General features: G+C 58.6%; 1 protein-coding gene across 1 annotated transcript; it reads left to right on the forward strand.

Annotated features, from left to right (window-relative positions):
* The first annotated feature begins 7,802 nt into the window (after positions 1-7,802).
* On the forward strand, positions 7,803-22,792 carry SCYL1 (SCY1 like pseudokinase 1). Its single transcript, XM_042780088.1, is given in 24 exon segments — positions 7,803-7,995; positions 8,381-8,524; positions 8,745-8,772; positions 8,775-8,858; positions 9,017-9,024; positions 9,675-9,687; positions 9,690-9,761; positions 9,764-9,884; positions 9,987-10,088; positions 11,198-11,342; positions 12,375-12,384; positions 12,387-12,532; positions 13,540-13,647; positions 14,400-14,513; positions 15,905-16,021; positions 16,023-16,061; positions 17,190-17,247; positions 17,250-17,327; positions 17,330-17,376; positions 18,268-18,340; positions 18,396-18,650; positions 21,401-21,483; positions 21,559-21,754; positions 22,579-22,792. Coding segments are annotated over 24 exon segments (2,313 nt in total). The 5' UTR covers positions 7,803-7,857; the 3' UTR covers positions 22,713-22,792.
* The last annotated feature ends 150 nt before the right edge of the window (positions 22,793-22,942 follow it).

Here is a 22,942-nt window from a genome sequence, read left to right on the forward strand (position 1 = left end):
TCTGAGGTAAAACCTGACATTTCTGAGGGAAATCGGGACCTTCCTGAGGGAAACAAAGCATTTTTTGATACAAGTTTCTTAGGGAAGTAAGACACTGATGAGGTAAATATGACATTTTCGAGGCAAATAGCACAATTCTGAGGCAAATCGGACACTTCCTTGAGGGAAATCGAACATTTTTGAGACGTCTCAGAGGGAAATGAGACATTGGTTGAGGTAAAATCACATTCCTGAGGGAAACCGGACATTTTCTCAGGGAAATCGGTCATTTTTGAGGCAAGCGCGATTTTCCTAAAGCAACTCGGGCTTTTCTGAGGTAAAACCAAGGACAAAAGGTTGGATTTTTTTTAACTGTTCGGTCTCTCCGGACGCGCGGAGGTGACTCGGCGCCTGCCCGGCCCGGTGCGGGGGGGACGCAGCGATGGCGCCGCGCTCCCGCCCCCGGCGCCGCCCCCGCGGCGACTGCGGCAAAGCGGGGAGAGGGGCCGGGGAGGGGCGGGGTTTCCGCGTGGCCACGCCCACTTGCATCACCCCCGGATCCCTCCGCGCGTGGATCCTTCCGCTGACCACGTGACCGGGGTCAAATCACCACGGATCCTTCCGCGGATCCTTCCGCGGGTCCTCCGCGGCCGCTCCCGCCCCCAATTTTCTTTTTTTTTTTTTTTTTTGCCTGTAAATGGGCGTGGGGGGGGGTGGAATGAATGTCGGGGTTGTGGGGGAGGGGAGCGAGCGGGGGGAGGGGGTCTGTGCCCATTCAGCGGCAGTTTGAATGGGGCCCCCGGTGGGGGGGATTTCATCGCGTCCCTTCCCCCGCTCGGCCTTTTCATGAGGTAATTTTTGTGTGAAAAGTCGCTAAAAAGGCTCGGTTTTCAAAAAGCTGGAAATCCTCAAGGAAATGGTGGATTTAGAGCGAAGAATGAGGTGGTTTTGCCTCAAAAAACCGAGAAAAAGGCCTGGGGGGAGTGGAGGGGCAACCTCCTAGTTTGGGTTAAAAAGGGAACATTTAGGTTTAAAAAGAAGCTGAAAAGCTGCGGGGTTTGGCTCAGTGATGATTTTTGAGAGCAAAACCCGTGTCCTGTGCTCCAACAATGGTTTAAACTGACCTTCAAGTTCTCTCGAGGCTCTATAGAAGTTTTACTGCTATCTTAGTTTTAAAAATAAATAAAAACTTAATTTTTATTCTATTTTTTTCCTAAGAAACGCCCAGGATTTGGTGAAGAGCATCTTTCCAGAGGAAAATGTTTTAAAATGGCCTCTCTCTGCTCCTGAGGGAAAAACAGCTTTTTCCATTAAATAAAAGAAATTTTAGGCATATCAGAAGTGAGAAAATGAAATCAGGGAAGATGTGGTTAAAAGCAATCAACAATGGACAAATAATTGCTGCCGAAATAATTGTTGAAATTATTCCTCTCCCCCCATTTTTCCCTGATAAAACTCAGAATTCTGGTGAAAACCTGAGTCACCATTTTAAATTAGGACTAAACCAGCTGCAAATGGGCAAATTATTGCTGTAAAAAAATATAATTGAAAGAAATCTTCCCTAAATTCACGGTATTTTTTGGGGAGGCCCGAAATGGAGGGAGGGGAAAATTCCATTTGAGACTCTTAATGGTGGAATAATACAGAAAATAATTAATAACAATAAAGAAATCGTTTCTCCCGCAGGAAACGCCCCGAAAATGTCGGAACAGCTCCTCCCACACCCCCAAAATGCTTCTCTGGCTTTGTCAGCAGCTTTAATTAGCCCGGAGCAGCTTTAATGAATGATAATTAAAGGGTTGGGGAGGGGGGTTTGTCCCCTCCTTGCCAGCACTTTTGGGGTGTCATTTCCTGTCCGGAAACGCCTCAAAATGTGGGGAAAAAAAAAAAAAAGCCTCAAAATGCCTCAAAATAGTTGGATTTTATGTCCCAGATTGAAAACAGGGACTTCCCTGACTCGGCATGGCCTAAACTGGGGAGAGATGCTGACATTTTGACGCATTCCTGTGATAAAAAAGAGAATTTAAATGGTGGTTGGGGCTGTGTGAAAAAAAGGGGTTTTAAAGCGTAGTTTGGGCTTTTCAGGGAATAAAAATCGGTGCAAACTGGGGGGGTTTGGGGTCTGTGTCCCCTCAAGAACTTTTTATTTCCCCCAAAGATCCGTGACCCTTTTGAGGAGAACCGGCGCCGCTTTGGCTGCGGCCCAGCCCCGTGACGCAGCAAAAGCAAAAAGGAGAGTAAAATGAATGAATAAAAAACAAACAAACAAACAAAAAAACCCTCTAGAACAACCCGGGAAGGTCGAGGCGAGGGATTTTAGGGCAGAATTGGCCAAACCGAACGAAAAATCTGTTAAATTTAACCATTTTCCTGCCGGACCGCGTGGGGCGGCCAAAGTCCCGCGGCTGGGGGTGGGGGGTGGGGGTTTGTGAGGGAAAAAAATCCAAGAAAAGGGTAAAAAAAGGGAAATAATGAGAAAAGAGGCTTTTTCACACTAGGGGCGGTGGATTTTGGGGGTCGATTTGGGGGGCTGCTGCCCTTTTTTGGTGATTTTGGGGACTATTTTGTCGCCCCCGCGGGGGCGGCGCCGGGCCCATTATAAGGGAGGGCCCCGCGCCGGCAGCGCCCGGCCGAGAAGCAGCCCCGAGACGGCCCCGATTTGGCCCAAAACCGCTCGATTCTGAGCCCAAAGCTCTTAAAGCTGCTCGATTTTATCCAAAAAAGCTCCTAAAATGGCTTTATTTCCTATCGAGAGCTCCAAAAATGGCTTTATTGCCTGCGAAAAGCTCTTAAAGCTGCGATATTTTATAGCAAGAGCTCCTAAGACTGCTTTATTTCATAAAAGCGGCTCCTAAATCTTTATTTAAACAAAAGAGATGAAAGCTGTTTCCTTTAAGGAAAACTGAGCTCTTAAAGCTGCTTGCTTTCAATAAAAATCCTTAAATTGCGGCGATTCCAGTAATAGGAAAAGCCGGAGCGAGCCGGGGCACTTTTAATGGAAAAAAAAAAATCAATGAAAAACCCTAAAAAAGCTCTTAAAGCCGGGTTTTATTTAAACCGAAGCTTCTGATGCTGGTTTTTAAGAAATCGCTGCTTTCAAAGCCGATTTCTGGGAGAAAACTGAGCTCTCGCAGCTCTTTAATTCTTAAAATATAAAGCGATATAAAAGCCGGAGCAAGCTGGGGCGGTTTGAATTTAAAAAGAGCTTTTAAGCTGCTTGAATTTAAAGAAAGAAAAAGCGCTTGATACGCTGTTTTCTGCTAAAAAAGCTCCTGAATTTAATTTTTAAAAAGCTCCTAAAGCTTAAAAAATGTAATTTTTTTTCCCCGAGTGGGGCCGGGCCGGGCAGCGCAGATGGGGGCGGCCGGTTTGGGGTGAAATGCGGCATTTTCAGGATCAGGATGGATTGAGAGGAGCCAATTTTGAGGGAAGAGCAGGAAAACTGAAGAGTGAAGATGGAGTCGGCAGGGAGAGGAAGTTTTTCTTCGCAGTGACCCCATCTGGGGGGATAAAAGGACTTTTTGGTAAAATGGCGGCAGTTGGGCAGGGAAGGAGCAGAGAGAAGAGAGAAAAAAACAGAAAAAAAAATAGAAAAAGAGAAAAAATAGAAGAAAGTCAGAAAAAAAAAGAATAGAAAAAAGAAAATAGAAAAAAGAAAATAGAAAACAATTGGAAAAATAGAAATTGGAAAAAAATTGAAAAAGCATAGAAAAATAGAAAAAAGAAAATAGAAAAAAGAGAAGAAAATTGGAAAATAGAAGAAAATAGAATAAAAATTGGAAAAAATAGAAGAAATTAGAAAAAAGAAAATAGAACAATAGAAAATAGAAGAATATAGAAAAACAATAGAAAAAATGAAAATAGACTGAAAATAAATAGAAAACATACAATTGGAAAAAATACAATTGAGAAAAATGAAACTAGAAAAAAAAGAGAAAATAGAAAATTATAGAAAAAAAGAAAAACCCAAGTGCTGAAAATTTGAGAAGATGGAAGTGAAAGAAAACAGGGAATAAAATGAGAAGAGAGGAAAACTAGAAGAGAATAGAAGAGAGGAAAATCAAAGAGGATTTAGAGGAGAAAATAGAAGCGGAAAAATAATGAAAAAAAAGGATAAAGGGAGAAAAAGGAAGAGAAATCTCGATTTGGTCCCCGGAGCTGGGAAAATTGAGGAATTTGAGGAAAATGCCCCAAACGGAGCCGGAGGCAGCGGCCGGGTGAGGCCCCACCCCCCCGGGGGTTGGGAATTTTGGGGGATTTGGGGGGTTTTGGGGTTTTGTCGTTTCAGGCGCCGCCGCCGTCGCCCCTTTCCCCTTCCCCCTTTTTCTATTAAACTCCCCAGAATTGGGGAAAACCCCCCAAATTCCTCCAGCACCCTCCGGCTCCGCCGCTCCCGCCGGCGCCGTTCAGTAAGTGTCCAAAATCTTTTCTTTTTTATCCCAAAGGCGTCGCGCGGGAGGGGCTGGTGATAAACAAAAAAAAAAAAAAAAAAAAAGGGAGAGAAATGATCAAAGAAATGTTCTGTATTTTTTTTTGTGGGGGTGGGGATAAGGGGGAGGGGGTGTCTCGAGTCTTTTTCCCCCTTAGGGAAGCAGCAAAACGCAGGGAAAAAATGGCAAAAAAAAAACCAAACCGTTGAGAAAAAGCCGAGGAAAGGGAAAATATAAAGAGGAAGATTTAACCAAAAAAAGCCAGTCTGCACTCAAAACGCGCTCAGGAGATTCCGGCAGGGATTTGAGGAGGAAACCCCCAGATTTGGGGTATGCAGAGAAGTAAGAGTCGATTTAATTCATTTTTTTGGGGAGGTCGGTTTTTGGTGGGGAGGGGGCGGTTTTGGGTTTTTTTCCGCCCTTTCCGCAGCCGCAAGTGAGAGGAGTCAGAAGCATCAAAAAGAAGCTTTTTTTGCCCCAAAGTGAAGCTGGAAGAGCAGGAATGTGGCTCCAGGAGCTTTCCTTAGGAAAAGAAGTAAAACCCCCCAAAAACCCCTGCGGAGGGAGGGGCTGGAGCAGCCGTGGGGGGAGGGGACAATAATCATGTTTTCAGGTTTTTTCTCCAAAACCAGCAGCAGGAAATGGTTAAATTTAGACTTTTATCCCCAAAACGAGTAAGTGTAGGAACGAGCGAGGAAGGGGAGAGCCTCGAATTTGAGGCAAAACCCCCAAAATCGGCGGTGCCAGGTACCGGGTGCGCCCCTCCCCCATCCTGAGACTCTCCCCCCGGGACCCGCGCGGGGGGATGGGGGAGGGGCGGCGGTTTTGGGGCGATTTCGGCCGATTTGGGGCGGGGGGAGCGTGGGGACCCCCCCGGACGTGGCATGCGGGCACCTCCCGACCCCAAATTCCCCCCAAAACCGGCGGAAAACCGCGACCATCGGGCGGTTTGACCGATTCGGCCGCTTTTCCCCCCGAACACGATTTGTGCTGACAGGGTTTTTGTGTGTCTTGGGGGGGGTCTCGTGGGTGTTTTTGCAGCCCCCGCCGGCCCTGCCCCCCCCAGAGGAGCCTTCGAGAGCCAGACTGGGGCAAAAAAACCCCAAAACAGGGTCTGCAGGAACAGTAGGGAGCCAGAAATTGGTATTTGTGCCGCTTTCACCCCAAAATGGGCCGTTGCAGGGATGGAAGGGGAGGGGGAGCTTTGGGTTTGGCTGCTTTCCCCCCCAAAATTGCTAAAATTGCCTCAGAATGCGCTGCTGGCAGGGCCTGCCCCAAGCTGGGAATTGAAAACAAAAAACAAGGCTTTTTCACCCAAAAAGTGCTAGTCAGCGCCTTGGCGTGGTGCCTGGGGAGGGGGAGGAGCTTTTGAACCGTTTCCCCCAGATTTTACCCACAAAAAGGGATGGAGGAGCAGGTTTGGGGGATGGAGGGGTTGGCTGTTGTCTCTCTCCCCTCCCCACAGTGACAGTGCCAAAACCGCTTCGATTCGCCCCAAAACGGAACAATTTGCTCCAAAAAAAAACCAAAAAAAGGCTTAAAAAGTAGAAATACCCCCAAAATAAGAGGCAGGAAAAGGTGAGCGAGCGGAGTAAGTACCGGCGGGGCCCCGGGACGCGCCGACCCCCAAATCCCCGTTCTCGGCCCGAAACCGCGAGGGGGGCGCGGGACTGACCCCAAATCCCCATTTCGGAGCCGATGATTGACCCCAAATCCCCATTTCGAGCCGATTCCGCGCCGGGGCCGCGCGTTTCACCCTTTGGGGGCCGCGCGCTCGGCCCCCGATCCCCGGTTCTGACCCGTTCTGCGCCCGGATCGCGCGTCCGACCCCGGATCCTCATTTCTGACCTCGCTGTGCGCCGGGGCTGCGGGATTAACCCCAAATCCCCCGGTTTGAACCCGTTTTTGCGCCCCACATCCCTCTGTCCGGCCCTGTTTTGCGACCGGGACGCGCCCGTGATCCCAGATCCCCGTTTCTGAGTCTGTTTTTGCGCCTGGGCCGTGACTCGGACCCAAAATCCCCGATTCTCCGCCCAAATTGCGCCGGGGGCGCGTGCTGGGCCCCAAACCCCCCAAACCGCCTGGTTTCAGGTGTGCTCCGGCCCCAATTCCCCTTTTTTTTTGCCCCAAATCGTCTGGGGCGGGGCCGGACCCGTTTTGGGGAGGTTTTTTGTTGTTTTTTTTTCCCCGTTTCGGGAGGTTTTTTCTTTTCCTGAGAAAACTTTTCCCCGTTTTCTCAGGTTTTGCTTTTTCTCCTCCGGACCCGAAAAGGCCAAAAAAAAAGCAAAAGGCGCCGGTGGTGGCACCCCGGGACTCCCCGGGGCGGGGTTCGACCCCCGCGGCGCCGCTGCTGCTGCTGGCCTGGGCCCTATTACAGGGAGCCCCATATTGTGACAGGGAGCCCCTATCGTGACAGGGAGCCCCATATCGTGGTGGAGACCCCCTGTTTCTCCTCTTTGGTTTGGGGAACTCGCATTCCAGACAAAAGGGTGATCCCCATATCCCGACAGGGACCTCGTATCGTGATAGAGCTCCTGTAGTGTGATAAGGACCCGTTATCATGATGGGAACCCCCCATTTATTCTCGTGGCTTTGGGGGTCCCGTGGTACAAGGAGGGAGTGATTTCATGTCATGACAGGGATCCTTTTGGTCATAGGCTTCTCATATCATGACAGGGACGTGACAGGGACATCCCTGCCCCTCATTTTCCCACAGCCCCACTCTCAGTGACCCACACTACCGGGACAGGGGCTCCCCCATATCACGACAGGGATCGTCTGTTGCAACAGGAACCATGTTCTGCAAGGACTCCGTATCACAACAGGACCCTGGATCGCTCTGAAGAGGGGACAGGACCCCGTCGTGACAGTGCTCCTGTATCGTGACAGGGCCCCTGTGTTGCTCCTCGGGACTGTGATGGGGCCCTGTACGCTGTGAATCCCCATTATCGTGACAGGACCCCTATCGCGACAGGGGTTACCAATAAATTGCTGAGTCCTGCACGGTCTTGTATCGTCATTGGGGTTGTGGGGGGTGACTTTGTCCGTATGACGTCATTGCCTGCTCTGCTGACGTCACAGCGGGCTGGGGACGCTTGGTGACGTCACCGCCGCTTCCTGCCGCGTGTCCCTTTACAAGCCCCGCCCCTCCCGGCGCTTTTGGCCTCGCCCCCTTTTCCGCCCCGCCCCTTCCCTGTTCTCGAGCCCTCATTGGTTCCTTCAGGCCCCCCCAGCTCCTTATTGGCTGTCACGGGCCACGCCCCCTTCCCATTCATTGGCTCAGTCGGGCCCCGCCCTGAGCCCTCATTGGCTCCCGAGGCCCCGCCCCTCCCGGTCCGTCACCGGATCCTCCCGCCCGGCGCCGCCGCCGCTTCCTCCGGGCCCGCTCCGGCCCCGGGACCCCCTCGGACCCCCGGGACCCGCCGGGACCCCCGGGCCCGGCCCCGCCATGTGGCTCTTCTCCCGGGACCCGGTGCGGGATTTCCCCTTCGAGCTGGGCCCGCCCGATGCGGATCCCGACGCGGACCCGCTCCCGGACCCCGCGGCACCGGCCCCGCTCTGGCGGCTGCTGCGGGGGCGCCGCAAGGTGGGGGGGGTGTGGGAGGGGGGGGTCCCGTGTCCCTTCGTGTGTCCCCTCCGATGTCCCCGCTCCTCCATGGCCACGGCCCGCCATCCCCTGCCCCTCCATGTCCCCTCCATCCATCCATCCTGTCCTCCGTGTCCCCACCCCCGGTGTCCCCATCCCGTTGTCCCCAGGTCTCGCTGTCACCTGTCCCCACCTCACCATGTCCCGCATTGCCAGGTCCCAGATGTCACCGTCCCCACGTCACCGCTGTCCCACATCTCCATTTGTCCCCCATGTCCCCACCGTGTCCCCCTGCCACGTCTTTACTCCGGCCCCACAGAGTCCCCCCTGTCTGCCCTTTTCCCTGACTGTCCCCTGACTGTCCCCACTGTCCCCGTGTCCCCAGGCCGATGGCGCTCCGGTGTCGGTGTTCGCGCACAGCCTGGGCCCGGGGGGCGACCCCGGGGCCACCGCCCTGGCCCGGGCGGGGCTGAAGCGGCTCCGCAGCCTCCGACACCCCAACATCCTGGGGTACCTGGACAGCCTGGAGGTGACAGCACCGCGGGGACACCGGGGGGACACCGGGGGGTCGGTGGGGACACGAGGGAATGGGGGGACAGGGGACATGGGGGAATGGGGGGACATTGTGGGGACAGGGGACAATGGGGGGACAGCGACACAGAAACAGGAATGGTGAGGGTACACAAGGACTTGGAGGGACACGAGGGGTGGCAGGGGACAGTGGGGGTGACCCGGAGTGTCCCCCCCAGACGGAGCAGTGCCTGTACCTGGTGACAGAGCCGTGACCCCCCTGCGGCGACACCTGCGGCTGCACCCCCCGAGCGGGGACGTGGGCGAGCAGGAGGTGGCCTGGGGCTGCAGAGGCTGCTGGTGAGGGGGGAATTTGGGGGGGGAATTGGGGTCTAGGGGCTGCAGAGGCTGCTGGTGAGGGGGGGATTTGGGGGAGGGATTTGGGAGTCTGGGGGCTGCAGAGGCTGCTGGTGAGGGGGGGATTGGGGGGGGTTGGGGTCTGGGGCTGCAGAGCTGCTGGTGAGGGGGATTTGGGGGGGGGATTTGGGGTCTGGGGGCTGCAGAGGCTGCTGGCGAGGGGGGATTGGGGAGGGGGATTTGGGGGTCTGGGGGCTGCAGAGGCTGCTGGTGAGGTGGGATTTGGGGGGGATTTGGGGTCTGGGGGCTGCAGAGGCTGCTGGTGAGGAGGGGATTTGGCGGGGGGATTTGGGGTCTGGGGGCTGCAGAGGCTGCTGGTGAGGGGAGGATTTGGGGGGGATTTGGGGGTCTGGGGGCTGCAGAGGCTGCTGATGAGGAGGGGATTTGGGGAGGGGATTTGGGGTCTGGGGGCTGCAGAGGCTGCTGGTGAGGGGGGGATTTGGGGGTCTGGGGGCTGCAGAGGCTGCTGGTGAGGAGGGGATTTGGGGGGGGGATTTGGGAGTCTGGGGGCTGCAGAGGCTGCTGGTGAGGAGGGGGCCTGGTGGGGATTGGGGGGGGGTCTCGCATTTGGGACAATCTGAGGGAGGGTCCCTGGGGGGAGACCTGAGCCCTTTGTGCTGACCCTCCAATCAGGGGGGGCCCAGGTGGGTGTGGGAGGATCCCCGGGATCTGGGGGGGGGTTTCCAGGATTTGGGGGGGGTCTCCAGGATTTGGGTGGGGGGTTACCAATATTGGGGTTTTTTGCCCCCCAGACGGCGCTGGCCTTCCGGGGGCCTCGGGGCTGGTTCACCACGCGCTGGGACTCGACGCCGTCTTCGTGGACCCCGGGGGGGAGTGGAAACTGGGGGGCTCGAGCGGGTGGCTCCCAGCAGCGAGGGGACCCCCACCCGCCCCCCCAGCGACCCCCCCGGCCCCAGGACCCCCGAGCTCAGCGACCCCTCCCGAGGGCAGGGGGACCCCTGGTGAGTTGGGGAGGGGACGTGGGAAGGGGGAGGTGGCTTTGGGGGGGCTCAGGGGACAATGGGGTGTCCCTGTGCCCCCTCCCCATTGTCACATCCCCCCAGGGCAGGGGACATGTGGCGCCTGGGCTGCCTCATCTGGGAGGTTTTCAATGGGCCCCTCCCCCGGCCGGGGGCTCTGCGCAGCTTTGGCAAGGTCAGGACCCCTCCCCAAAAATCCTGAGCACCCCAAACAGCCGGGATCCCCCAGTTTAACTCCCCCAAACTTGGGGATGCATCAAATTCCTGCTCGACCCCCAGAACCTCCCAAACTCGGGGTACCCCTGACCCCGTGTCCCCCCAAACTCAGGGGTGTCCCTGACCCCGTGTCCCCCCAGAACCCCTCCAAACTCAGGGGTGTCCTTGACCCCGTGTCCCCCCCAGCCCTCAGGGTGTTCCTGACCCCATCTCCCCCCTGTGTCACCCCCCAAACTCAGGGATGTCCCTGACTCCGTGTCCCTCCAGCCCTTGGGATGTCCCTGACTCCATGTCCCCCCCAAACTCAGGGGTGTCCCCATTGTCCCCCCAGCCCTCGGGGTGTCCCTGACCCCGTGTCCCCCCCGTGTCCCCCCCAGCCCTCGGGGTGTCCCTGACCCTGTGTCCCCCCTGTCCCCCCAGAGTCCTCAGGGTACCCCTGACCCCGTGTCCCCACCGTGTCCCCTCCCTGCCCTCAGGGTGTCCCTGACCCCGTGTCCCCCCCCAAACTCAGGGTGTCCCTGACCCCATGTCCCCCCTGTCCCCCCAGCCCTCGGGGTGTTCCTGACTCCGTGTCCCCCCTGTGTCCCCCCAAATTCAGGGTATCCCTGACCCCTATCCCCCCTGTGTCCCCCAGAACCCCCCAGCCCTTGGGATGTCCCTAACCCATGTCCCCTCCCTGCAAACTCAGGGATGTCCCTGACCCCATGTCCCCCTGTCCCCACCGGCCCTCAGGGTGTCCCTGACACCGTGTCCCACCCCCCCAAACTCAGGGGTGTCCCTGACCCTGTGTCCCCCCCAGAGTCCTCAGGGTACCCTGACCCCGTGTCCCATCCCGTGTCCCCTCCTGCCTTGGGGTACCCCTGACCCCTGACCCCGTGTCCCCCCCACACACTCAGGGGTGTCCCTGACCCTGTGTCACTCACCCCATGTCCCCCTGTCCCCCAGCCCTTGGGGTGTCCCTGACCCCGTGTTCCCCCGTGTCCCCTCCCAGCCCTCAGGATGTCCCTGACCCCCGTGTGCCCCCCAAACTCAGGGGTGTCCCTGACCCCGTGTCCCCCTGTCCCCCCAGATGCCCCCCGACTGATCCCGCCCTTCTCGGAGCTGGTGGCCGCGGATCCGGGGGCTCGGCCGGGCCCGGGGCCGCTCCTGGAGCGGCTGCAGCGCCCGGGAGCCTTCCTGGCCTGTGGCCTGGTGCGCACAGGGCTCTTCCTCGAGCAGTTCCAGGTCTGGGTCATCCTCAACTTCAGCCTCACCTCATCCCTGTTCATCATCCTCAGCCCTGTGTTCATTGCTGTCCTTTTATCCTCATCCCCATCTCCATTCCTTCATCCTCATCCCATCCCCATTTCTGTTTCCATTCCCACCCCCATCCCCATCCTTCATCCCCATCCCCATTTCTGTCTTCATCCCCCTCCTCATTTCTGTTTCCATTTCCATCCCTGTCCTCATTCCTTCATCCTCATCCTCATTTCTGTTTCCATTTCCATCCCCATTTCTTTCTTCATCCCATTTCTGTTCCCATCCCGATCCCTGTCTCCATCCCTGTCCCTGTCCTTCATCCTCATCCTCATTTCTGTTTCCCTTTCCATTCCTTCATCCCCATCCCTGTTCCTTCATCCCCATCCTGTTCCTCCATCCCATCTCCATTTCTTCATCCCCATCCCCATTTCTGTTCCCATCCCTTTCCCTGTTCCTTCACCCCCCATCCTCATTTCTGTTTCCATTTCCATTCCTGTCCCGTTCCTTCATCCCCATCCCCATTTCTGTTTCCATCCCCATCCCCATCCCTGTCCCATCCCCATCCCTTTCCCTGTTCCTTCATCCTCATCCTCATTTCTGTTTCCATTTCCATTCCTTCATCCCCATCCCTGTTCCTTCATCCCCATCCCCGATGTCCCCCCTGTCCCCCGGTGTTTTATCCCCCCCTCCCGGTGTTTTTGCCCCCTGACCCCGGTATTTTTGCCCCCTGACCCCCGATTCCCCCTGACCCCCGATTTCCCCCTGACCCCGGTGTTTTTTGCCCCCTGACCCCGGTGTTTTTTCCCCCTGACCCCCGGTGTTTTCTCCCCCCATCCCCGGTGTTTTTGCCCCCTGACCCCGGTGTTTTTTCCCCCTGACCCCGGTGTTTTATCCCCCTGACCCCGGTGTTTTTGCCCCCCTCCCCCCGGTGTTTTTGCCCCCTGACCCCGGTGTTTTTGCCCCCCTCCCCCCGGTGTTTTCTCCCCCTGACCCCGGTGTTTTTGCCCCTCCCGGCAGGTCCAGGAGCCTCGGAGCGCCGGGCGTTCCTGCAGGAGCTGCCCCCGCGCTTGGAGTCGCTGCCGGGGCCGTTCCGGAGGCACAAGCTGCTGCCGAGGCTGCTCGAGGCCCTGGAGCTGGGCAGTGCTGATGCCAGTGCCCTGCCCCCCCTGCTGCAGGTGGGACCCCCAAAATGCACCCCTAAAATTGTACTGAACCCCAAAATCCCCCACAACATCCCTGCCCCCCCTGCTGCAGGTGGGACCCCCAAAATGCACCCCTAGAACCTTCTTGAACCCCAAAATGCACCCCTAAAACCTCCCTGACCCCAAAATCCCACCCACAACATCTCTGAACCCCAAAATACACCCTTAAAACCTCCCTGAGCCCCAAAAATGCACCCCTAAAACCTCCTGAGCCCCAAAATCCCACCCACAACATCCCTGCCCCCCCTGCTGCAGGTGGGACCCCAAAACGCCCCCCTAAAACCTCCCTGAGCCCCAAAATTCACCCCTAAAACCTCCCTGACCCCTAAAATCCCACCCACAACATCCCTGCCCCCCCTGCTGCGGTGGGACCCCCCAAAAATGCACCCCTGAAACCTTCCTGACCCCTAAAATCCCACCCACAACATCCCTGCCACCCCTGCTGCAGGTGGACCCCCCAAAATGCACCCCTAAAACCTCCCTGAGCCCCAAAAATACACCCCTAAAACCTTCCTGAGAACCCCAAAATACACCCCTAAAACCTTCCTGAGCCCCAAAATCCCCCACAACATCCCTGACCCCTAAAATCCCACCCACAACATCCCTGCCCCCCCTGCTGCAGGTGGGACCCCCAAAAATGGACCCCTAAAACCTCCCTGAGCCCCAAAATCCCACCCACAACATCCCTGAACCCCAAAATCCCACTCACTTCATCCCTTCCCCTCCTGCTGCAGGTGGGACCCCCAAAAATACACCCTTAAAATCGTACTGACCCAAAAATCCCACTCACATCATCCCTGCCCCCCGTGCTGCAGGTGGGACCCCCAAAAAGCACCCCTAAAACTGTACTGAACCCCAAAATCCCACCCACAACATCCCTGAACCCCAAAATCCCACCCACAACATCCCTGCCCCCTCTGCTGCAGGTGGGACCCCCCCAAACCCCCCAGTGACCCCCAGGTGTCCCCCCCTCCCCCCAGGTGGCGAAGGTCCTGGACCCCCCCGAGTACCAGGAGCGAATCGTCCCCGTCCTCGTCCGGCTCTTCTCGTCCCTGAGCGGGGCCTGCGCCTGCGCGCTGCTGCAGCTGGTGACTGGGAGCACTGGGAGGGACTGGGAGGGGACTGGGAAGGGGCTGGGATGGCACTGGGAGCACTGGGAGGGGACTGGGATGGGACTGGGATGGCACTGGGAACACTGGGAGGGGACTGGAGGGGGCTGGGAGGGACTGGAGGGAACTGGGATGGCACTGGGAAGGACTGGGAGGGACTGGGATGGCACTGGGAACACCGGGAGGGGACTGGGATGGCACTGGGATGGCACTGGAGGGGACTGGGATGGCACTGGGAAGGCCTGGACAGACTGGGATGACACTGGGAACACCGGGAGGGGACTGGGAAGGACTGGGAGGGGGCTGGGATGGCACTGGGAACACTGGGAGGGGACTGGGATGGCACTGGGAGAGAGCTGGAATGGCATTGGGAACACTGGGAGGGACTGGGATGGCACTGGGAAGGACTGGAGGGGGTTAGGATGGTACTGGGATGGACTGGGATGGCACTGGGAGGCACTGGGAAGGACTGGGAACACTGGGAGGTGGCTGGGATGGCACTGGGAACACTGGGAGGGAGCTGGAATGGCACTGGGAGGCACTGGGAAGGACTGGAGGGGACTGGGATGGCACTGGGAAGGACTGGGAACACTGGGATGGCACTGGGAACACTGGGATGGCACTGGGAGGGTCCGTGGGTTCACAGAAGCCTTGGGGGGGTCCATGGGGGGTGTCTGTGTTTTTTGGGGGGGCTCTGGGGGTGTTCAGGGCTCTCTTTGTCCCCCCCCCAGCTCGAGGAGTTCATCGAGTTCCTGCCCGAGGCCACCGTGGATTCCCAAATCTTCCCCCACGTCGCCCACGGGTTCCTGGACTCCAACCCGGCCATCCGCGAGCAGACGGTCAAGGTGGGAGCCCAGAGTCACCCAGGGACCCCCAGAATCACCCAGGACCCCCCAAAAATCACCCAGGGACCCCCAAATCACCCAGGACCCCCCAAAATCACACCCAGGACCCCCCAAAAATCACCCAGGACCCCCCAAAATCACCCAGGACACTCAAAACCACCCTAAACCCCCTAAAAATCACACAGGCCCCCCCCAGAAATCACCCAGGGACCCCCCAAAATCACCCAGGGACCCCCAAATCACCCAGGACCCTCCAAAATCACCCAGGACCCCCCAAAAATCACCCAGGACCCTCCAAAATCACCCAGGACCCCCCAAAAATCACCCAGGGACCCCCAAATCACCCAGGGACCCCCCAAAATCACTCAGGACCCTCAAAACCACCTGGGAACCCCCCCAAAAATCACCTAGGACCCTCAAAACCACTTAAACCCCCCCCAAAAATCACCCAGGACCCTCAAAAATCACCCAAGACCCTCAAAACCACCCTAAAACCCCCCCCAAAAATCACCCAGGACCCCCCCAAAAATCACCCAGGACCCTCAAAACACCCTAAACCCCCCCAAAAATCACCCAGGACCCCAAAAATCACCCAGGACCCCCAAAAATCACTCAGGACTCTCAAATCACCTGAAACCATCCCCAAAAATCACCCAGGACCCCAGAATCACCCAGGACCCTCAAAACCACTTAAACACCCCCAAAAAAATCACCCAGGACCCCCCCAAAATCATCCAGGACCCTCAAAACCACCTGAGAACCCCCCCAAAAATCACCTAGGACTCTCAAAACCACTCTAAATCCCCCCCAAAAATCACCCAGGACTCCCCAAAAATCACCCAAGACCCTCAAAACCACCCTAAAACCCCCTCAGAAATCACCCAGGGACCCCCCCAAAAATCCTCAGGACCCTCAAAATCACCTAGGACCCCACCCCCAAAAATCACTCAGGACCCTCAAAACCACCTGGGAACAGACCCAAAAATCCTCCACGACCCCCCAGATCACCTGGGAACCCCCACAAAAATCACCCAGGACCCCCCTAAAATCACCCAGGACCTCAAAACCACCTGGGAACCCCCCCAGAATCACCCAGGACACCCCCCCCCAAAATTACCTGGGCATCCCTCGATACCACCCGGAGACTTTTCCAAAATGAAACAGTGACCTCCACCCCCCAAACCCACCTGGGATCCCCCCCCAATCACCTGGTATCCCCTCAATGCCCTCCCCCCAATTGGGTGGGATTTCCAATCACCTGCAGCCCCCCCTCATTAAAACCTTGGGACCCTCCTTCCAAACCCCCCCAGAACGGGTGGGACTCACCTGGGCACCCCCAAAACTCCATCTGGGGGTGTCCCCTGACCCCCCCTTTGTGTCCCCTCCCCCAGTCCATGGTGCTGCTGGCGCCCAAGCTGGGGGAGGGGCGCAGGGGGGGGGAGCTGCCCCGGCTGCTGCTGAAGGTGCAGGGGGGGGACGCGCTGGGACCCCTGCGCTGCAACGCCACGCTTGTGCCTGGGCCGGCTGGCGCCTCACCTGCCCGTCCAGGTGAGCCTGAGACCCCTCCTCAAATCCCCCTGAGACCCCTCCTCAAATTCCTGAGACACCCCCATAACCCCTGAGACCCCTCCTCAAACCCCTGAAATCCCCATAACCCCTGAGACCCTCCCCATAACCCCCACGCTGTGCCTGGGGCGGCTGGCACCTCACCTGCCCGTCCAGGTGAGTCCTGAGACCCCTCCTCAAACCCCTCTCACTGTCCCCTGTCCCCGTCACTGTCCCCCTCACCGTCCTGTGCCTCTCACTGTCCCTCTCACTGTCCCCCGTCCCCTCCTCACTGTCCCCTGTCCCCCTGACTGTCCCCTGACTTGTCCCGTGTCCCCTGATTGTCCCTTGTCCCCCTGACTGTCCCCTGACTTGTCCCGTGTCCCCCTCACTGTCCCCTGTCCCCTCTCTCTGTCCCCTGTCCCTGCCCTCTCACTGTCCCCTGTCCCCCTTACTGTCCCCTCTCTGTCCCCTATCCCACTCACTGTCCCTGTCCTCTCACTGTCCCTTGTCCCCCTCACTGTCCCTGTCCCTCCTCACTGTCCCCTATCCCCCTGACTGTCCCCTGACTTGTCCCGTGTCCCCTGACTGTCCCCTCTGTCCCCCTCTCTCTCCCCCTGTCCCCTGTCCCTCTCACTGTCCCCCTCATTGTCCTCATCACTGTCCCTGTCCCCTTCCCCCCGTCCCCCTCTCTGTCCCCTGTCCCTGCCCCTCTCTCTGTCCCCTATCCCTTTCATTGTCCCCTGTCCCTCTCACTGTCCCCTGTCCCCCTGACTGTCCCTCTCTCTGTCCCTGTCCCCCTGTCCTCTCACTGTCCCCCTGTCCCTCTCTCTGTCCCCCTCACTGTCCCCTGACTGTCCCCTGTCCCCTGTCCCTCTCACTGTCCCCTGTCCCTCTCTGTGTCCCCTGTCCCCCTGTCCTCTCACTGTCCCCCTGTCCCTCTCTCTGTCCCCCTCACTGTCCCCCTGACTGTCCCCTGTCCCCCTGTCCCTCTCACTGTCCCCTGACTGTCCCCTGTCCTCTCACTGTCCCCTGTCCCCCTTACTGTCCCCTCTCCCCCTCACTGTCCCCTGACTGTCCCTCACTGTCCCCTGTCCCCCGACTGTCCCCTCACTGTCCCCTGTCCCCCAGACCCGCCGGCGGGTTTTGGCCCCCGCCCTGGCCAGGGCCACCCGGGACCCCTTCCCCCCGCCCGCGCCGCCGCCGTCGCCGCCTTCGCCGCCACCCACGGCTGCTACTCCCCCTCCGAGGTGGCGGGGAGGGTCCTGCCCCCCTGTGCGCCCTCACCGTGGACCCCCACCCCGATGTCCGGCAGCAGGTGAGGCCGGGGAGGGTCCTGGAGGAATTTGGGGAGGGGTCTGGGTGTTGGGGAGGGGTCTGAGAGGGACCCAGTGGAAATGGGGAGAGGGTTTGGGTGCTGCAGGTCCCAGTTAAATGGGGTGGGGTCTCACTGAGGGCTTGTGGAGGAATTGGGGAGGGGGTCTGGGGTGCTGGGGAGGGATGCAGAGTAATTGGGGAGGGGTCTCAAGGGGGATGGGAGGGATGCAGAATAATTGGGGAGGGGTCCTCAGGGGGATGGGAGGGATGCAGAGTAATTGGGGAGGGGTCTCGAGGGGATGGGAGGGATGCAGAGTAATTGGGGAGGGGTCTCAGGGGGATGGGAGGGACCCAGAATAATTGGGGAGGGGTCTCAGGGGAATGGGAGGGATGCAGAATAATTGGGGAGGGGTCTCAGGGGAATGGGAGGGATGCAGGAATAATTGGGGAGGGGTCTCAGGGGGGGATGGGAGGGATGCAGAGTATTGGGAGGGGTCTCAGGAGATGGGAGAGATGCAGAATATTGGGGAGGGGTCTCAGGGGGAGTGGGAGGGATGCAGAGTAATTGGGGAGGGGTCTCAGGGGGTGGGAGGAACCCAGAGTAATTGGGGAGGGGGTTTGGGTGCTGCAGGTCCCTATTAAATGGGGAGGGTCCCACTGGGGGGGCTTTAGGAGGAATTTGTGATCCAGAGCTATTGGGGGGGGGTCAGGGTGCTTGGGGGTCCCACTGAGGGGGGGGTCTTGGAGAAATTGGGGTGTGAGGATGCTTGGGGAGGGAATGAGCAATTTGGGGAGGGGTCTCTCACTGTTTGGGGAGGGGTCTCTCACTGTTTGGGGAGGGGTGTCTCACTGTTTGGGGAGGGGTCTCTCACTGTTTGGGGGTCCCCCCCAGGCGTTCCGGGCCATTCGCAGCTTCCTGGAGCAGCTGGAGGCGGCGGCCGAGGCCGGGGGGGCTCCGGAGGGCGGTGAGGACAAAACAAATGTGGGGAGGGGGGAGAAATAAAGCTCAGAATTGGGGAGGGGGGCTGGGGGTCTCTCTCCCCGTGACCCCCTCCCCTCTCTCTCCATCCCGCAGACCCCCCCAGCGCTGGCGGCCCTGGCCGGGGGGGGCCGCGGGGGGGGGGCTGGGGGCTGCCGTGTCCTGGGCTGTCACCGGTGTCACCTCGCTGACGGCGCGGCTGATGGGGGGCGAGGGGGGGGGCGGCGCCTGTGCAGCCCCCTCCCCCTCCCCCCCACCTCAGGGACCCCCGCAGACCCCGGCCCAGAGCCCCAAAGGTGAGTGACCCCCTCCCCAAATTCCGATTCCTGACCACTCCCCAATTCCTGACCCCTCCCCATTTCCCAATTCCTGACCCCTCCTCAATTCCCAATTTCTGACCCCTCCTCAATTCCCAATTTCTGACCCCTCCCCATTTCCCAATTCCTGACCCCTCCTCATTTCCCAATTCCTGACCCCTCCTCATTCCCCCAATTCCTGACCCCTCCCCAATTTCCCAATTCCCTTCCCCAATTCCCAATTCCTGACCCCCCCCAATTTCCCAATTCCCGACCCCCTCCCCATTTCCCAACTCCCTCCCCAATTTCCCAATTCCTGACCCCTCCTCATTTCCCAATTCCCAACCCCCCCCTCAATTCCCAATTCCTGACCCCTCCTCAATTCCTGACCCCTCCCCAATTCCTGACCCCTCCCCAATTTCCCAATTCCCTTCCCCAATTCCCAATTCCTGCCCCTCCCCAATTCCCAATTCCTGACCCCCCTCCCCATTTCCCAATTCCTGACCCCCCCCTCCCCAAATTCCCAATTCCTGACCCTCCCTCAATTCCCAATTCCTGACCCTCCCTCAATTCCCAATTCCTGACCCTCCCTCAATTCCCAATTCCTGACCCCCCTCCCCAATTTCCCAATTCCTGTCCACCCCCCCCCAATTCCCAATTCCTGACCCCCCTCCCCAATTTCCCAATTCCTGACCCCCCCTCCCCAATTCCCAATTCCTGACCCCTCCCCAATTTCCCAATTCCTGCCCCCTCCCCATTTCCTGACCCCTCCTCAATTCCCAATTCCCGACCCCTCCCCAGTTTCCCAATTCCTGACCCTCCCTCAATTCCCAATTCCTGACCCCCTCCCCAAATTCCCAATTCCTGACCCCTCCCCAATTTCCTAATTCCTGACCCCCTCCCCAATTTCCCAATTCCTGACCCCTCCTCATTTCCCAATTCCTGACCCCTCCTCATTTCCCAATTCCCGACCCCCTCCCCAATTCCCAATTCCTGACCCCCCCTCATTTCCCAATTCCTGACCCCTCCCCCAATTCCTGACCCCTCCTCATTTCCCAATTCCCTTCCCCAATTCCCAATTCCTGCCCCTCCCCAATTCCCAATTCCTGACCCTCCTCATTTCCCAATTCCCGACCCCTCCCCAATTTCCCAATTCCTGCCCCCTCCCCATTTCCTGACCCCTCCCCAATTCCCAATTCCTGACCCCCCCCAAATTCTCAATTCCTGTCCCCCTCCCCAATTTCCCAATTCCTGACCCCCCCTCCCCAATTCCCAATTCCTGACCCCTCCCCCATTTCCCAGTTCCCGACCCCTCCTCAATTCCCAATTCCCGACCCCCTCCCCAATTCCTGACCCCTCCCCAATTCCTGACCCCTCCCCAATTCCTGACCCCTCCTCAATTCCCAATTCCCGACCCCCTCCCCAATTCCCAATTCCTGACCCCTCCCCAATTCCCAATTCCTGACCCCTCCCCAATTCCTGACCCCTCCTCAATTCCCAATTCCTGACCCCCCCCCATTCCCAATTCCTGACCCCCCTCCCCAATTTCCCAATTCCTGACCCTCCTCATTTCCCAATTCCTGACCCCTCCCCCATTTCCCAGTTCCTGACCCTCCCCAATTCCTGACCTCTCCTCAATTCCCAATTCCCGACCCCCTCCCCAATTCCCAATTCCTGACTCCTCCTCAATTCCCAATTCCTGACCCCTCCCCAATTCCTGACCCCCCCAATTTCCCAACTCCTGACCCACCTCCAATTCCCTGACCCCCTCCCCCATTTTCCAATTCCTGACCCCTCCCAAATTCCCAATTCCTGACCCCCCCTCAATTCCCAATTCCTGACCCCTCCCTCAATTCCCAATTTCTGACCCCTCCCCAATTCCCAATTCCTGACCCCCCCCCAATTCCCAATTCCTGACCCCTCCCCAATTCCTGACCCCCCCTCAATTCCCAATTCCTGACTCCTCCTCAATTCCCAATTCCCGACCCCCTCCCCAATTCCCAACCCCTCCCCAAATTCCCAATCCACTCCCCCATTTCCCAATTCCTGACCCCCCCCAATTTCCCAATTCCTGACCCATCCCCAATTCCTGACCCTCCCCAATTTCCCAATTCCTGACCCCTCCCCATTTCCTAATTCCCGACCCCCTCCCCAATTCCTGACCCCTCCCCATTTCCCAATTCCCGACCCCCTCCCCAATTTCCCAATTCCTGATCCCTCCCCAATTCCCAATTCCCGACCCCCTCCCCATTTCCCAACCCCCTCCCCAATTTCCCAATTCCTGACCCCCCCTCCAATTTCCCAATTCCTGACCCCTCCCCAATTCCCAATTCCAGACCCTCCCCAATTTCCCAATTCCTGACTTCTCCCCAAATTCCCAATTCCTGACCCCCCCCTCAATTTCCCAATTCCTGACCCCCTCTCCCCAATTCCCAATTCCTGACCCCTCCTCAATTCCCAATTCCTGACCCCCCCAATTTCCCAACTCCTGACCCACCTCCAATTCCCTGACCCCCTCCTCAATTCCCAATTCCTGACCCCCTCCCCAATTTCCCAATTCCTGACCCCTCCCCATTTCCTAATTCCCGACCCCCTCCCCAATTCCTGACCCCTCCCCTCATTTCCCAATTCCCCTCCCCAATTCCCAATTCCTGCCCCTCCCCAATTCCCAATTCCTGACCCCTCCCCAATTCCTGACCCCCCCCCCCCAGCCTTGGGGACCCCCCTGAGCTCTCATTTTGCCCCCCCAGAGCCCCCCCCCGAGGCGAAGCCCCCCGAGGAGCCCCCCCTGGAAGAGGCCGATGGGTGGGACGATGACTGGGGCAGTCTGGAGGTGAGTTTGGGGAGGGGGTCACACTCTGGGGGGGCAGTGTGACCCCTCCCCATCTCTATGTGTCCCCCCCCCCAGGATATGGAGCTGCCCCGGAGCCCCCCCGCCAGCAGCCCCGAGGAATTGGGGACCCCCCCGAAACCCCCCGGCCCCTCCCCCACAGAGCCCCCCCCCAGCGCCCCTCCCCCAGCCGGGGGGGGTGATGAGGGGGGGTGGGGGGTGGGGGGCGAGTGGGGAACTGAGGATGCCTGGGAGGCCCTGCCCAGCCAGCACGGTGAGACCCCTCCCCAAAAACCCCCAGACCCATCCCGGACACCCCCAGACCCTCTGAATCCCCCAGACCCAATCTGGACACCCCCAGACCCCCCAAAAACCCCCAGACCCACTGAACTCCCCCAGACCCAATCTGGACACCCCCAGACCCAATCTGGACACCCCCAGGCCCTCTGAACACACCCAGGGTCAACCTGGACCCCCCCAGACCCTCTGAACCCCCCCAGACCCCCCAGACCCAACCTGGAACACTCCCAGGCCCATCCTGGACACCCCCAGACCCCCCAAAAAACCCCCCAGGTTCATCCCAGACACCCCCAGACCCATCCTGGACACCCCCCAGACCCATCCTGGACACCCCCAGATCCTCTGAACCCCCCCAGGTCCATCCTGGACACCCCCAGACTCAACCTGGACACCCCCAGACCCTCTGAACCCCTCAGACCCAACCTGGACATCCCCAGGTCCATCTTGGACACCTCCAGACCCTCTGAACCCCCCCAGGTCCATCCTAGACACCCCCAGACCCAATCTGGACACCCCCAGACCCATCCTGAACCCCCCAGCACTGCCCTGGGTGCCCTCACCCCCCAATAAACTCCTTGGGGTCCCTCCCCAGTGACCCCTCAATGCCTCTGAGGGACCCCCCAGTCCCACCCCCAATATCCTCGGGACCCCAGACCCCTCCTAAGCCCCCCCAGTCCCTGCTGTGAGTGTCCCCAGCACCCCTGAGACCCCCTCAGGGCCTCATCCCCCCCTCAGATCTCCCTTTTCCTGCGCTCCCCTGACCCCCCTGACCCCTTTTTTTCCGTGTCCCCCCCTCAGCGAGCTCCGTGTCGCCCTCAGGGCCGCCCCCGGGCCGGCGGCAGCGGGAGCAGCAGCGGCGCCGCGAGCTCGAGGCCAAGCGCCGGGCGGGTCCCCGGGGCCCCCCCAAACTGGGGGCGCGGAAACTCGACTGAGAATGAAGGGAGGGTGGTCCTGGAGGAGGGGAGGGGGGGAAAATCCCGGGTTGTTTGTTGTTTGTTTGTTTGTTTTTTTTTTTTTTTTGTGGAGTGGGGGATCGTTAATAAAATAAAACCCCCAGAGCCGCAATGGCGGCGCGCGCTGGTGGCGGGAAAATTCGTGAGGGGAGGTCACGTGATGCGGGCGCGGTCACATGATGCGGGCGCGGTTACACAGGGAGATCACG

Source organism: Catharus ustulatus, chromosome 32 (genome assembly GCF_009819885.2).
Source record: "Catharus ustulatus isolate bCatUst1 chromosome 32, bCatUst1.pri.v2, whole genome shotgun sequence".
Lineage (NCBI taxonomy): Eukaryota > Metazoa > Chordata > Aves > Passeriformes > Turdidae > Catharus > Catharus ustulatus.